At 39.6% G+C, this 14577-nt stretch overlaps 1 protein-coding gene across 1 annotated transcript in view; it reads left to right on the top strand.

The window, feature by feature from the left end:
- RAPGEF5 (Rap guanine nucleotide exchange factor 5) overlaps positions 1-13733 on the top strand; it is an 85068-nt gene extending 71335 nt beyond the window's left edge. The window contains exons 14-16 of the mRNA XM_032783394.2: positions 1337-1401; positions 8621-8675; positions 11665-13733. Coding sequence (XP_032639285.2) covers positions 1337-1401; positions 8621-8675; positions 11665-11783 — 239 coding nt within the window. The 3' untranslated portion in view covers positions 11784-13733. The remainder of the gene's footprint in view (positions 1-1336; positions 1402-8620; positions 8676-11664) is intronic.
- Positions 13734-14577: the final 844 nt, after the last annotated feature.

The following is a 14577-nucleotide window of genomic DNA, read 5'->3' as shown; positions in this document are numbered from 1 at the left end:
GCCATTTGTCAATTGGAAAATGTGGCCATTACCTTCAGAATGTATTTGTGACATCCTCTCATCTTGCTAAAATGGTGCTGCAAAGGCATCTTATCACTGCAGGCACCAGTATGTATGTTTCTTATGTAGATACTCTTCTTCTTCAGGATCAAACCAGCAGTTCTACCATATGGTCTTGCAACTGCTGTTGTCTCCCCTTTTTGTCTGAAGTTAAGGTCTGAATGTGAATTTAACTTAGCAACAGTTGTGTTGCCTCTTCCCTTCCTTTTATATACTGCATACAGTTTGCATACTGGTGCCAGGTATAGTCAGGGCCGGATTTACACCTTATGCGCCCCTGAGCCCAGCGCTTTCAGCATCCCCCCTGCATACAGCTGACCTTCGTGTTTTCCATAAAAAATGAAATGAAAAGAAATATAAATGATAATTTAAATATTTATTCAATACAGTACCAAAAAATGGTATAATTAAAACATAAACCACTTTTAACTTTCAGGCACCCCCCTGCAATTCTGGTGCCCCTAGGCACGTGCCTACGGTGCCTAACTGGAAATCCAGCCCTGAGTGTAGTCCTGTGCCTCCCACTGACTGCTTTTTTCTCCATTAAAAACTCTCCCTAGTACTGCTTTGTGGAACCAGAAATAACTGTTTTACTTCCAAAGAGCTAAATCTTGGTATCTGCTGCTAGGTGATTTTTGGCTTAATGGATTGTATTTAATGTTTGTCTATTTGTGTGCCCATCACTGTAGTGGACTTTCATAGTAATCAGGTGTGTGGGGATGGACGGTGTTTCAGAACTACCTAAGGAAAACAGTAGTGTCTGGAACTTTTTTGTCCCCTCCTCTGGAAGAGAATTTATTCAGCAGAATTCTGTGTTCATCGATTTACCACAGCCCTGCCTCAACCACTCTAAAATCTCTAGCAGCACAGATAGATTCACAGTGTGCAGGGAAGGAGGGTAGAACCCATGCATGGACAATTACTGTGCTCCCCTTTCCACCATCAACTCTTGATTTGGGCCCTGGATAGCACAGTGTGTCATCTGCCTTGTCTGATGGAAAGAGTGTTATTTGTGAGTCCCTAGATTATGTTTAGTGAGTAACAAATTCTCATTCTGTATTTGAAATTTCTCCCGATTAATGTTCCCATAGAGGTGTAAATTTTTTGTTTTTTAATAAAAGAACCAGTGATAGTTGTTTGTGCCCTATAAAGAACACAAACGTGGCATTGTAGCAATACTTATGAGACTGTTTTGTTCCTTATTTTGTTATTCCTTTGTATCTTAAACAAACGTTGTGGCATTTAATAATTTTGTATCTCTTTTTAAACTTTGTAGATGTAACGTTCATCCACGAAGGAAATAAAACTTTTCTGGATAACCTTGTTAATTTTGAAAAGCTGGTATGTACATTTTGTCTTTTATAACTTCCTCTTTTTTGTGGGAAAACCCATCTCTCTCTCTCTCTCTCTCTCTCTCTCTCTTTTTTTATTCCTCTTCTCCCCACCTCTTGTGTTAAATGTATCATGCTTTGATAACCAAGCACAATATCTCTTAGCCTTTTCAGCTCTCTCCATGAGCTCCACCAGCTCCCTCACAGCATCATATTTATCCTAGACTAAGGGTTTGTCGAAATGGTGGGATAAAGTGCACTAGGGAACCTTTATGCACACCAGCAGGGTCTAAATGGACCAATTAATGCACAACGTATTAGTGTGTGTTACAAATTACACACCCATAGTTTGCATTGCCCCACAATCTAAACAAGTGTAAGTTCTCAAACTGTTGTTGCTTCTTCTCCCCACTCAGCCTCTTCTCAGAGTTTAGTCCCCCACCCCAGTACACAGCAGGAGGTCACCCCAATTTAAGCCATCACTAATTCCAGGTATTTTAAATAAAAGTAAGTTCATGATTTGGGTAGGAGATAAACAGGAAGAATAGACACAGTAAAAGGTAAATATTAATACAGCTAAACTAATCTTTATGTAGAGGGTAGGGCATTAGCCTTTTAGCATAGGCCAGATCTACAGTAGAAAGTTTTGCTGGTATAGTAATGTCAGTTAGGAGTGTGATTCTTTACAACATCTCTATACCAGCAAAAACCTTAGTGTAGACACAGTTATAATGGTGGGGAAAGTGCTTTTGCTAGTATAGCTTATTTTATTTGAGGGACTGGTATACGTTATACCAGAAAAAGTGCTCTCTTGCCTGTATAAGCTGTGTATGCTCTAGGAGGGTTTGCTGGACTAACTATACTGGCAAACCTTTTCTAGAGTAGATTAGGCCTTAGTTACTTTAGTATGGATAAGCATGATACAAAGTCTACATACTGGAGTGTCATGTTTCAGCAAAATATTATCAGGCTTGTCCACCCTTTTTAGGTATGTGATATGTCTCAAAAGGTGATGAGGCATATCTCTCCTCCTGATCTTAATCTTTTTTTCTCTTTGTTGTGAAAATGACTAATTTACTGTATTCAGTACCTATTGGTTGAGTAAACAGAGAGAACGATTCAATTCTCCCTGTTTCATCCCAAGGTAACTTTATAACCTAAGTGGTCCGTTCTTTATATGTTCAATTCAATTCTTGTACCTTTTCTTGTTGCAATGCTTAGAAGAACACTGACTTGCATTTAATAAAAGGTTTTCTTGTGCCTAGTCCATTAACTGTTTGACCTTTAGGTGTTTGATATAAACTTATTAGCAGGTTCTTCCTCAAGCGCTCTCACAAGTATGTCTCATTAACATGTAAATTGAACTAGTCCTTAATGCACACTGATTGTTAGTAAACATCCCTTACCAGCCTATAATATTAATTTATTGGAGACAAAGGGTCTGATTCTCAACTCAGTCTTAATCAGGCCTTTGTTTTTTGTAATCACATGTAGGCCTTGGCTACAGTAGACTAGTTTTGTAAAAAGAACAAGGAGGACTGTTGGCACCTTAGAGACTAACAAATTTATTTGGTCATAAGCTTTCGTGGGCTAACACCCACTTCGTCAGATACATACAATGGAAAATACAGTAGGAAGATGTATATACATAGAGAACATGAAAAAATGGGTGTTGCATTACCAACTCTAATGAGACTAATCAATTAAGGTGGGCTATTATCAGCAGGAGGAAGAAAAAAACTTTTGAAGTGATAATCAGGATGGCCCATTTCACAGTTGACAAGAAGGTGTGAGTTAAAGGTAGGGGAAAAATTAGCATGGGGAAATAGTTTTTACTTTATGTAATGACCCATCCACTCCCAGTCTTTATTCAAGCCTAATTTAATGGTGTCCAATTTGCAAATTAATTCCAGTTCTGCAGTTTCTCATTGGAGTCTGTTTTTGAAGGTTTTTCTGTTGGAGAATTGCCACTTTTAGGTCTGTAACTGAGTGACCAGGGAGGTTGAAGTGTTCTCCTACTGTCTTTTGAATGTTATAATTCTTGACATCTGATTTGTATCCATTTATTCTTTTGCGTAGAGACTGTCCAGTTTGGCAAGTGTACATGGCATAGAGGCATTGCTGGTACATGATAGCCAAATCACATTGGTAGATGAGCAGGTGAACGAGCCTCTGATGGTGTGGCTGATGTGATCAGGTCCTATGATGGTGTCCCTTGAATAGATATGTGGACAGAGTTGGCAACGGGCATGGTTGCAAGGATAGGTTCCTGGATTAGTGTTTTTGTTGTGTGGTGCTGGTGAGTATTTGCTTCAGATTGGGGAGCTGTCTGTAAGCAAGGACTGGCCTGTCTCCCAAGATCTGTGAGAGTGAGGGATCATCCTTCAGAACAGGTTGTAGATCTTTGATGATGTACTGGAGAGGTTTTAGTTGGGGGCTGAAGGTGATGGCTAGTGGCGTTCTGTTACTTTCTTTGTTAGGCCTGTCCTGGAGTAGGTCACTTATGGTTATTCTCTGGCTCTGTCAATCTGTTTCTTCACTTCAGCAACTGGGTATTGTAGTTTTAAGAATGCTTGATAGAGATCTTGTAGGTATTTGTCTCTGTCTGAGGGATTGGAGCAAATCTTAGAGCTTGGCTGTAGACAATGGATCGTGTGGTGTGGTCTGGATGGAAGCTGGAGGCATGTAGATAAGTATAGTGGTCAGTAGGTTTCCGGTATAGGGTGGTGTTTATGTAACCATCGCTTATTAGCATTGTAGTGTCTAGGAAGTAGATCTCTTGTGTGGACTGGTCCAGGCTGAGGTTGATGGTGGGATGGAAATTGTTGAAATCATGGTGGAATTCCTCAAGGGCTTCTTTTCCATGGGTCCAGATGATGAAGATATCATCACTCTAGCACGAGTAGGGGCATTAGGGGACAAGAGCTGAGGAAGTGTTGTTCTAAGTCAGCCCTAAAAATGTTGGCATACTGTGGGGACACGCGGGTACCCATAGCAGTGCTGCTGACTTGAAGGTATACATTGTCCCCAGTTGTGAAATAGTTGTGGGTGAGGACAGAGTTCAGCCACCAGGTTTGCCGTGACGTTATCAGGGATACTGTTCCTGACGGCTTGTAGTCCATCTTTGTGTGGAATGTTGGTGTAGAGGGCTTCTACATCCATAGTGGCCAGGATGGTATTTTTTTGGAAGATCACCAATGGATTGTAGTTTCCTCAGCAAGTCAGTGGTGTCTCGAAGATAGCTAGGAGTGCTGGTAGCATAGGGCCTGAGGAGAGAGTCTACATAGCCAGACAAGCCTGCGGTCAGGGTACCAGTGCCTGAGATGATGGGGTGTCCAGGATTTCCAGGTTTATGGATCTTGGGTAGCAGATAGAATACCCCTGGTCAGGGTTCTAGGGGTGTGTCTGTGCACCAGGGCGGCTCTACCAGTAGGAGCTCCAAAGTGATAGCCTGGTTCCAATGAAGTCAGTGGGGCCAGGATTTTGCCCCTAGTGAAGATGGTCATCAACAGCCAGCAGCATTTCAACCACTATGTCATCTAGACTTGCTGTGAGAAGGGTCAGACAACATGGTTGTTAATTTTTCTGCCTGCAGCCCTGTGTGCATGAGTGCTCCCACCAATGGTAGCAAGGGTGAGAACTCTTAAGATAAAGAAGCAATGTAGACCCACCCCATATAAGTATTATTCTAGTTCGTTTTGATGTTTAAATATTTGATTTGTTGGTATGGAATTAGCAAGAAGTGTCAGTCATCTCACCCTAATTACTTTGTGTTGTATTCCTTTCCCATCTTTCCTTGCCCAATGCCCTTGTAGATTGTAAACTCATCAGCACAGGGAAGATTTTCCTCTGTTTGTATTATGGCTAGCATATTTTGGGCACTCTGGCAAAATAAATAATAATAATAATTCTCATTGACTTCAGTTGATTCAAGATCAAGCCACTAAACTGCACCTGCAAATAACTAAGTTCAAAGTTGTGCTAATGGGCATTAGCACTTGAAATTGATCTTGAAGGGGGAAAAAAGAGAGAGAGAGAAGAGAAGGAGAAAAGGAGGAGGCCTGAATACTGAACTTGCTGTTGCAGATAAAATCTTCTGTAGGGAAGCAATACACCTACCATCACAGCTGTACTGGAATTTTCCTTATGTGACAGCATCTTTGCTTTGAAATTCATATCTCCATTAGATTCAGGATTTTCATATGTTTATTTCCTGCATTCAATGTGATATGAATACAATGAATCAGAAGCTTGTTCAAAATGCAAAGAAATAAATTCACTAAAGAAGAAAAGCTGCAAGCTGTTGAGTCAATGAGGAAAGTATATCATAATAGACTAGACATAGCAAAAGCTAGGGGGATTTCACTTTAATTTAACTTTCTATTTTGTAAGATCTAGACTACAGTTTTTAGACCAATATTTATTGTGTCCTTTGCCTTAACATGAGAATTGCAAATGCAAAGTAATAAATGGATGGAATAAGATCTAAATTAGGGTTACAGTATTTCATCTTCTGGAAAAAGAGGATACTACCAGAGAGGAGGGGAAGTATGGGGTGGGTGGGATGGGAAGGAGAGCTGGGGGGCACCTGTGACAGGCATATTCAGTGGAGATGGAGGACAGTGTCACTCCTTGTCACAGTGGCAGGGCAGCCAGGATGCAGCGACAGCCATCAGTCATTGACTCCCTGCAAGTCCCCTTCCCCAGAGCAGAGAGCCAGGTCCTGACTGAGCGGAATCCAGCAGCTGTGGCTTGCAGAGGAATGGACCAATCAGTTGCAGATGCAGGGAGGGACCAATCTGGAAGCAGACCAATTAGGGCTCTTTCTGAGCTGCAGCTTGTCTGCTCTGCAAAAACCCTGGACGTTCCCTGAAATTTGAAAACTTTGCCTGGACAGAGAAAAGAGGTTCAAAAAAGGAGGTTATATCGATATGGTAACCCAAGTTTAAATGTTACCATTGTATTATAAATATCTTCATATTCTTTGCTGACATCTTTTGCTGAAATATATCTTCTTTCATTATTCCTCTGTCAATCACAACCACCATCTATATGTCTCTTATAGTAATAACATGTCTCGGCCACCACTGCTACTTTAATGCACAATCCTGCAAACTTCAGCACATTGGTGTTTATCATCTTACAGGCAGTCCCTTTGTGGACTAGTAGTAAGAACTGTACATGTAATACAAATAAAGATTTTCAGGATCATGCCGAAAAATATCTATGGGACTTCTGAGCATACTAATGAGCTGGATTGCCATAAACAGTGGAATTATTGCTAATGATCATTTGCTAAGAGTGGTTACCAGTCAAGTCCTCAGGTCTGGTCTATATTACAGAGTCAGGTTGATGCAAGGCAGCTTACATTGACCTAACTATGGAAGCATCTACAGTTAAATTTTGATCCCACTATGCTTAATAACTCCGTTTCCATGAGCAGTGTAGAGTCAAAGTCAATGTAGATAGGTCAATGCAGTGTCAGAGTAGACACTGTGTTGCTTACGTTGACTGTTACTGGCTTTCAAGAGCTGTCCCACACTGGCAATACACAAGGAGTAAAGCATAGACACGCACAAGCAATGTAATTACTACGGCAGCTGTATGCTGACATAAGTTAGGTCAACTTAATTTTATAGTGTAGACATGGTCTCAATCACTGTATGCATTCCAACATATTTATCACACTCTGGTATGCAGCCATCTATTAAAACAATCAGAAAATAGCAGTCCCTTTTCAGAGGAATTAACAGGTTTTCTGTATTGTAACTGGGTCAGGCAAGTCAGAGGGACAGTGTGAAATACCTGAATGTCAAAATATGGGATATAAACTGGAAGATGCAACAACAGCAGAAGAACACAGGAATGTCATAGCTCTAGTGGGATTTAAGAAATTGGTCATGCAAACCTAGGACCTCTCATTAGAACTTTATTCTAATCAGTGCAAGGAAATGATGTTAGCATAAGAGACTGAGAGATTTCATGGTAAATGGAACACAGATGAAAAAAATGATTTTGCTTCACTGATTTATTAAAGAACATCAAGTCTTCATTAAGCATATACTCAGTTGTTCTCATGATAAGCTATTCTGTGAAGAAACATTGTAAACAATTCATATTGTGGTTGTGGAGAGATGAATTATGCTACATCATTCCAAGCTACGCTTTGCTCTGGACAGCTAATCCTTTCCACTTCTGGCTGGATTTTGAAGGAGGTGTGAGAACAGCCTGTACTGTGTCCATAAAATGCCATATTGCTATTGTTAATTGCAGGCAGGTGTTTTAAATTTGTCTCCATATTCCATCAAGGGCTTCTGGCCCAATTCAATAGGCTCTTTTTCCTTTGAATTGTAAGTGCAATCAAAAGAAAACATGCAGGAACTGCATTACCGGCCAGATCCTCCACTCATGAAAACCAATGTAGCTCTGTTAACTTAGACATAGCTATTCCAATTAACATCCAAATAAGGATCTGATGCTAAAGGTGGTACAAAATTTTAAAAGTTTTTCTCTGTTGAATCTGAGCAACCATCTGCAGCCTATTTTGCCTAAGGAAAAACAATACAGTAAAAACATTTTAAAATCAACAACGAATCAAATCGTTACCATGCCATAGACATGTAAAAACTGAATGAAGGGGTAAAGGCTTGCTGAAAACTTAGCCCATAATGTAGTTTTAGCCTTTTACTCCCCCATGCACTGAAAAGGAAGCATGCAATTAAGTACATCTTCCTCCTTTGGAGTTTTTTACTTTAACAGAAGTCACTGAATTTTTCACATACATGAACACAAATCTGCTCTCCCTGCAACAGTTTAAAACTATTGTCCAATAGTGCACTTGACACACACTACTCCACTAAACATGAGGGGGAAAGGGAGGGGGGATTTCAAGCATCTACTTTGAAAGAAGAAAGCATAGAGAAATTACCCTTTTTCATTGTCCATTTCCATGGGTTCCTAGGAAGACCCCCTCTATCTGTGTAGTGTCAACAAAATCTTTCAATGAAAGGAGTCAGAAAGAACTATCCTTGTTTCAGGACATGTTGACACCGAGCCACAAACAAACAAACGACCTTTTCCCCATCTAATCTAAATGTCTCCAACTCCTGCCTCCTTCCTTTCTCACCATTGCTGCAATTGTTGCAAAGTATGGGGCTAGGGAAGGATTTTCTAGCAATAGGCCCCCTTTCAGATGTCTGCACTGATACATTATACTTTTTATTTCACAGCACATGATTGCTGATACTGTCCGATCACTAAGACATTGCAGGAATAACCAATGTGGTAAGTAGTAGTAAGTTTAATTACAAAATTACATTTCCCTTGTTACTTGTCTCTCATTAGTTACATATATCAAAAGAACTGTTTCCCGGTCTCTCTGCTTCCTCTCCCATGGCCTAGGTTTACTTTTACAGTAAAATATACTTGCTGTTTGTTTTAACCTAGAAGAGGGGAGAGTGTGTTGTGAAAGTCACCTCAGCAAACAGAGTGTAATTACAGCTACTTTCCAAAGATTTTCACAAAATGCCGTGTTCTCTCCAATCCCCAACATGCACAGTCATCTACTTGTAATGTTACGTAAGATCTGAGTTTTATAGACATGCATCAGAAGAAGAAAAAAGTAAAGGCCTCTAATTACCTGGTGAGCTTGTGAGCTATCCTGCAGCTTCCAATAACTGGTGGTGTGTTTAGGATGGAGATGTAGTGCAGTCTCACCAGTCCCCAACATGAACACTCTTTAAGCAACTGACTGAAACTTGTATTGGCATCTCACTAGATGAAAAGTGATATATCACTGTGGATTTTCATAGTGTTCCCCTGAGACCAATTAGGTATCTGTAAACTTTTTTTCTTAGTCTCTGTATGACTTACATTACAATTATACAAGGGAGGGGAAAGACAGCACAATATTTTTATAGTGGTAGCGTCCTAATTTAAACACACTAAAATAAATGCCACATTAAGGCCAAAAACACTCTACCTGGAGGGACTTCAGACATGTGCTTTATCCTTAATCTAGAATTGTTTTAGTTTGAAGAATAAATGTTAGAGTTTTTTCGCCTAATCATGTCTACAGTATTTACAGTTTACTATGGGGGCTTATATGAAAACCTGCATGTGGACATACAAAAAGGGTAATTGCAGCCATAGTTGCCCATCTTGGGTGTTCAGATAGATAAGTTTGCAAGGACTGCATATACAACTAGGGAGTTTTACTGAACATTTGGCCCATAATGTGGCCTAATATAGTTGCAGTCTTTCAAGAATACAAAGGCTGCTTATTAATTATGAACCAGTTATTCCCACATGCACTGAAAGGATAGCATGCAGGTAAGTACATCTTCTCTTGCTTTCACTCTATTAATCCAGACCCTAAAGGAAGCATTGATTAAATCCAAATATTTACCTGTATATCTCATTCATCAGAGTTAATTTATTTTTGTCTTTAAGCAGGTCTTTTGCAAAATATGTTAATGAATTTTTAAAGCCATCTTTCATTTTTTTTGTAAATATTTTTGTCATGACATAAACCCAGGTTTAATACCCAAGATTTATCACAAAATCTGCTGGTTTGAAGTATGTTGTTGTTGTTTTATTTTACCACAGGCTTGGCCTTATTGTGAAGCTGGCATTTAAAAAACAGTTTATGCAGATACTCCTGTAGGCACTGCTTTTTGTTAAATTCATCTAGGCATGAAATGAATTCACTGAATATTTATTGAGACTTCATGGACTGCTTCCTTTTCCAGTGGATTTATTTAGCTTTCAGGAATGTGAATCTTTCTCCTGCATTAGTCTCTGAATTGGACTAAAATAGCAGGCATCTCACCACAGAACAGAATCCAAATAAAACTAAGCAAAATATGTTGTTGCTTATAACTATATCTTAAAATTAAGCATGCAGACCAAAAACTTGATGGGTTAGAAAATTATAGTGTAGCTAAGTAATGCTGAAATGCCATTCTAATGGAAATAATATTTTTCCACATTAAATCCAGAAAACAAATAGTACTCTTTCAGAAGTCTGGCATAGCAGCTTTAACATTTGTACAGTAATTCATTCTTTTGTAATTTCAAGTGTTAATGAGACTTTGAATTCTGAATAATTTTCAGTGTATTTAGCACAATTGCTGAAAACATGGAATCTGTCCTCTGAGAACGATAAGGTCTCCTATAATATCCTACTTCAATTTTTCTCCTGTTCATTTCTGCTGCAGTGTTTTACAAATTACCCAGGTGTTTGTGAATAGTGTGTGGACAGGTGCTGTACTGTAATGGTTTTAGTAGTGGCATACAGAATTGGCTGAACTCACAATGTCATGTCACTATTTACATGGTGCTAAATTTGTGCTAGGCACTTTATAGACAAATATGAGGACAACACTAGTGCCCCAAAGAATTTACATTCTAAATGGATAAAGTATGGATGGGGATGGATGAAACAAAAGCATCTAAGAGAGCAGTGATGTTAAGCTTGTTGGTTCCAGAATTTTTGTTTTGTTTTTGTTTTTTTTAATGGTAATTTTGTTAATATTGCTTTGAGGACATTGACTAGAGTTTGTGGCGGATAACGTCTCAGTTTTCTCTTCAATCAACTGTTCAGTTTTCATCTGACGCATGGTTAAAGCCATTCTGCTGTGGGAACTCCTGTGAAATAACAGCATTTCTCTTGTTTCTACCGTCTTAGCCGAAATCAAAAGCATAACTGATCAAAACAGAAGGCTTGACCCTCCCCTCCCCCCCAAAAAAAATCTTTGAAGAGTTGTCCTGCATTGTCACATTTCACCTGATCTAAAGGAAATGGTTCAGAGGCCCACTTGCTGACGTACATTTGTGCTACAGCTATTTAAACACTCAAAGCTAGATCCTCAGGGCCAGCTCAAAATTTGTTCCTGCTGACAGACAAAAAAGTAGCACTTAAATCAACCCCAGAGGGACTGCTGAGCATATTCCCAACATGAGGAAATCCAGCTTTATGCCTCCCGCTTGCCATCCCTCTGATGTCAGAAGCATATCAAGAAAGCAGGCAGAGGAGGGGGCAAAACTGCAGTTTCAGAGCATGGTGTTTCCATGGCTTAGAACTTTCTTCCCCTCCATTCCCTTTTGAGGATAAGGATTTTCCCACCAGAGCATGTGGTCCTCTGCAGATGATTTTGACCATCACACTTCACCTGCCATTTTTAATGGCATGTTTGGCTCATATTTGGAAAAAGTATGGCTTGGTTAGAAATCTGATCTCCGATTCATTTCCTTTTCTCCCTATAAACTTTAGGCAATGAAGTTCCTCCAAAGGAGAATCAAGAGCTGAAGCCACATGTCTATCATCTGCACGTCATTGATGACCAGCAAACGCTGTTTGAGCTTTCTCACCGGATAGAGCCTCGAGCATGAGCGCCCACAGCTTCATGTAACCTTGTAACTGCAGCACTTTTAATTAAGTGAATGTTTATGCCAAGCATGTTGCTTCCCTATATGAGAACAGTTTACTGAGTTTTATCAGTAGTCACATGATACACACAGGAAAATCAAGCAAAGCAAGACACAGAGCTGTTCACAGCATTCCAGAGCAAGGATAGTGCCATTTCCACTTATCAGAAAAGGAAGGAGAAGAGCAGCATTGTTTAAGCTTAGAAGCTTGGTTTGTGTGACCATATTGGTGGTCCAGTGTAGTATTCAATTGAGACTCCGCCAGTATTAGAGGGAAAGGAAGCATCATGTCACCATAACAAAACATTCGAGCAAGCAACACTGTGTGACGTGGGGGTTCACAATTCACCATACAGTATGTACCTCACTAATCTGAGGCTGCCAAAGTATTTATTGTTGCCAAAAAAAAAAAAAAAAAGTGCAATCCATGTTGCCACTCTGGCTCCAGGGGAATGTCTTATTCGAAAGAACAGCAAATGCCTCAGAATGGGAATATAAAAAATAACTTGTATAAGACAGTGTTGCATGTTAATGCAATTGTGTGTCCTGATTGGAGGTCATAAGTCAACAGAAGCTGATCTCCGAAACTCTCCTAATTTCATTTCTCTTAAGAATTTGCTTTATAGCAGACAGTAAAAAGATAAATCTAATCTTGACACAGTTTATGGAAACAAACAGGGCGTTTCCCCTTTTGAGAGACCAAGGGGGCTATCCTGCAACTCAATTAGAGCAATTCTCCATATGTATGAAACCTGAATAGACTTTCAACGTTATTTCCTTCTAACACTTCTCTTCCTCCACTCCTGCCCCAATTTTCATTTAGACAAATCAAGGTAGTATTCATTGGCATTACTGAGTATGTTTTAAGTTACGTTCACAATGTATTCTTGTCTTCAGCATCCTCTCATCGTAATATTGTTTTTCAGGGCTAAGGAATGGTCCTGAAATAATCTAGTATACACTATGGATGATGTAATGTGCTTCACAGTAAACACAATTTATTGTAGAGGGCCTTATAGCAAAATCCTCTTTGCAGTGGCAGTGAAGGTGTACTGTCTGCCTGCCTGTCTGTATTGTATCTTTATCACACAAGAAAGACTTCCAAGAAAATGCTCCTTTGTTGACATTTGGGTCCACCAGAGTGTCTGAAGTAGCATGCTCTTCATCATATTGTGATCTGTGGTTTAAAGGGACAGAAAAGCAGCTTTAACAAGTAGTTTCGGGGACATTCTATCAGATGCATTCAGGTTTCCCCATCTGTGAAATATTGTACAGTTATAATGTAAAAGAAACAGATGTTTCAGAAATGTATTTGCTTGTACTTTGGTATTATCAAATACGATATGATTTTTCTTTTTTTGAAAGAAATCTTTTTACCCAGTAAAAAGAAGAAAAATAAACTCTTGCTGGCCATGGAGTAAAAATTTCCAAGTTTTTCTGTAGATGTGCTTGCACATATTGTAAATAACTCTTCTGTGCAAACAGACCAAAACTGTTCAAGTCAGGACACTAGCTTTAGTGGACTCACATTTGCAGTATAAAAACATAAATCACAAATAATGCTTGTTTTTTGTTTTGTTGCAGTTCATAAATTTTCACTGAGTCCCCTCCTTGGGTTCATTAACTAAAACATTCACTGATTCTTAAGCTCCCCATTGTTGAGATCTTTTTCTTGTGGCACAACTGTAATAAACCTCATTGTAGACCTGACCCAGTACCCTAGTTCATAATTAGTTGTTCTTTTGGAATCAGCAGGAGAGGTGCATAGTACAGTACTACTCAGTATGAGTAAGGGTTTTAGAAATGCACCTCTCTCTCAATTCTCTGCAACTTTCACCCTACAATAGCCGTCCTAGTGGTAGTTTACACCTCTCTGCTGGTGAAGCAACAGTGGGGGGGGTAGAGGAGAGGACAAGTGGGGGAAGGGGAAGGAATGATCCTGCTCTCCACACTCAGGTTTGCAGTCAGACTAAAAATTCTGTCTTCTAAATAGCAACTTTCAAATATTGTCATGCTATGTAATTTTGTATGAAGTGCTACGAACTGCAGCAGTTTACACACGGGTCTTTATTATCTGAATACATCTTCAGCTGGGAAAGGCAAATATGTTTAGTGTATCCACTCCATGCAGAGAATATTCACCTTGTATCCACAGTATTAATAGGAAGGCAACTGCCCTGACCTTGCAGCAAAAGTTTTCAGCAAATAAAGACCGTCAGGGTCCTCATTTTGAAGTGGAGCCTGCCTTTAGACTGGCAAACATCTGAAGGAAAGGTGGTTGGGAGGACAACTAAAAAGGAACACTCTCTGAAATGGAGGGGACTGGGTGTAGCATCCACCCCCGAGTTTCTAGATCTGGCAATACTGTGGTCTTTAATCACAATCCTTCAAAATAGTAGCACTGTTAATGCCATTTTAGAATAGCTACCGAAAATCTTAAATCTCAGCCTATCCCAGCCACATGCCAGATTAAACTGTGTGTGTGTTAGTAGCTCAGAGCAGGTTTTAGGGGGAAAAAAAAAAAAAAGGAAGAGCGGGGTCACTCTACAGATCTTTGATTTGAAATTTTGATATGTCACATCTAGATATTTCTGTGAGGTGTGCTTCAGATTTCAGCCCAATTCTAGATAGTTAACAAGCTGTGTTTTGATGCAATGGGCAAAAAAGGATTCCATGTTGCTAAAACCAGATCAAAACAGTTCTGCTGGGGAAAAAATACAAAGAGAGCTGTAAATACTAAACTTTTTAGCAGATTAAT

The sequence above is a fragment of the Chelonoidis abingdonii genome, chromosome 2, assembly GCF_003597395.2.
Source record: "Chelonoidis abingdonii isolate Lonesome George chromosome 2, CheloAbing_2.0, whole genome shotgun sequence".
Taxonomy (NCBI): domain Eukaryota; kingdom Metazoa; phylum Chordata; order Testudines; family Testudinidae; genus Chelonoidis; species Chelonoidis abingdonii.
This window is presented reverse-complemented; position numbering and strand designations above follow the sequence as displayed.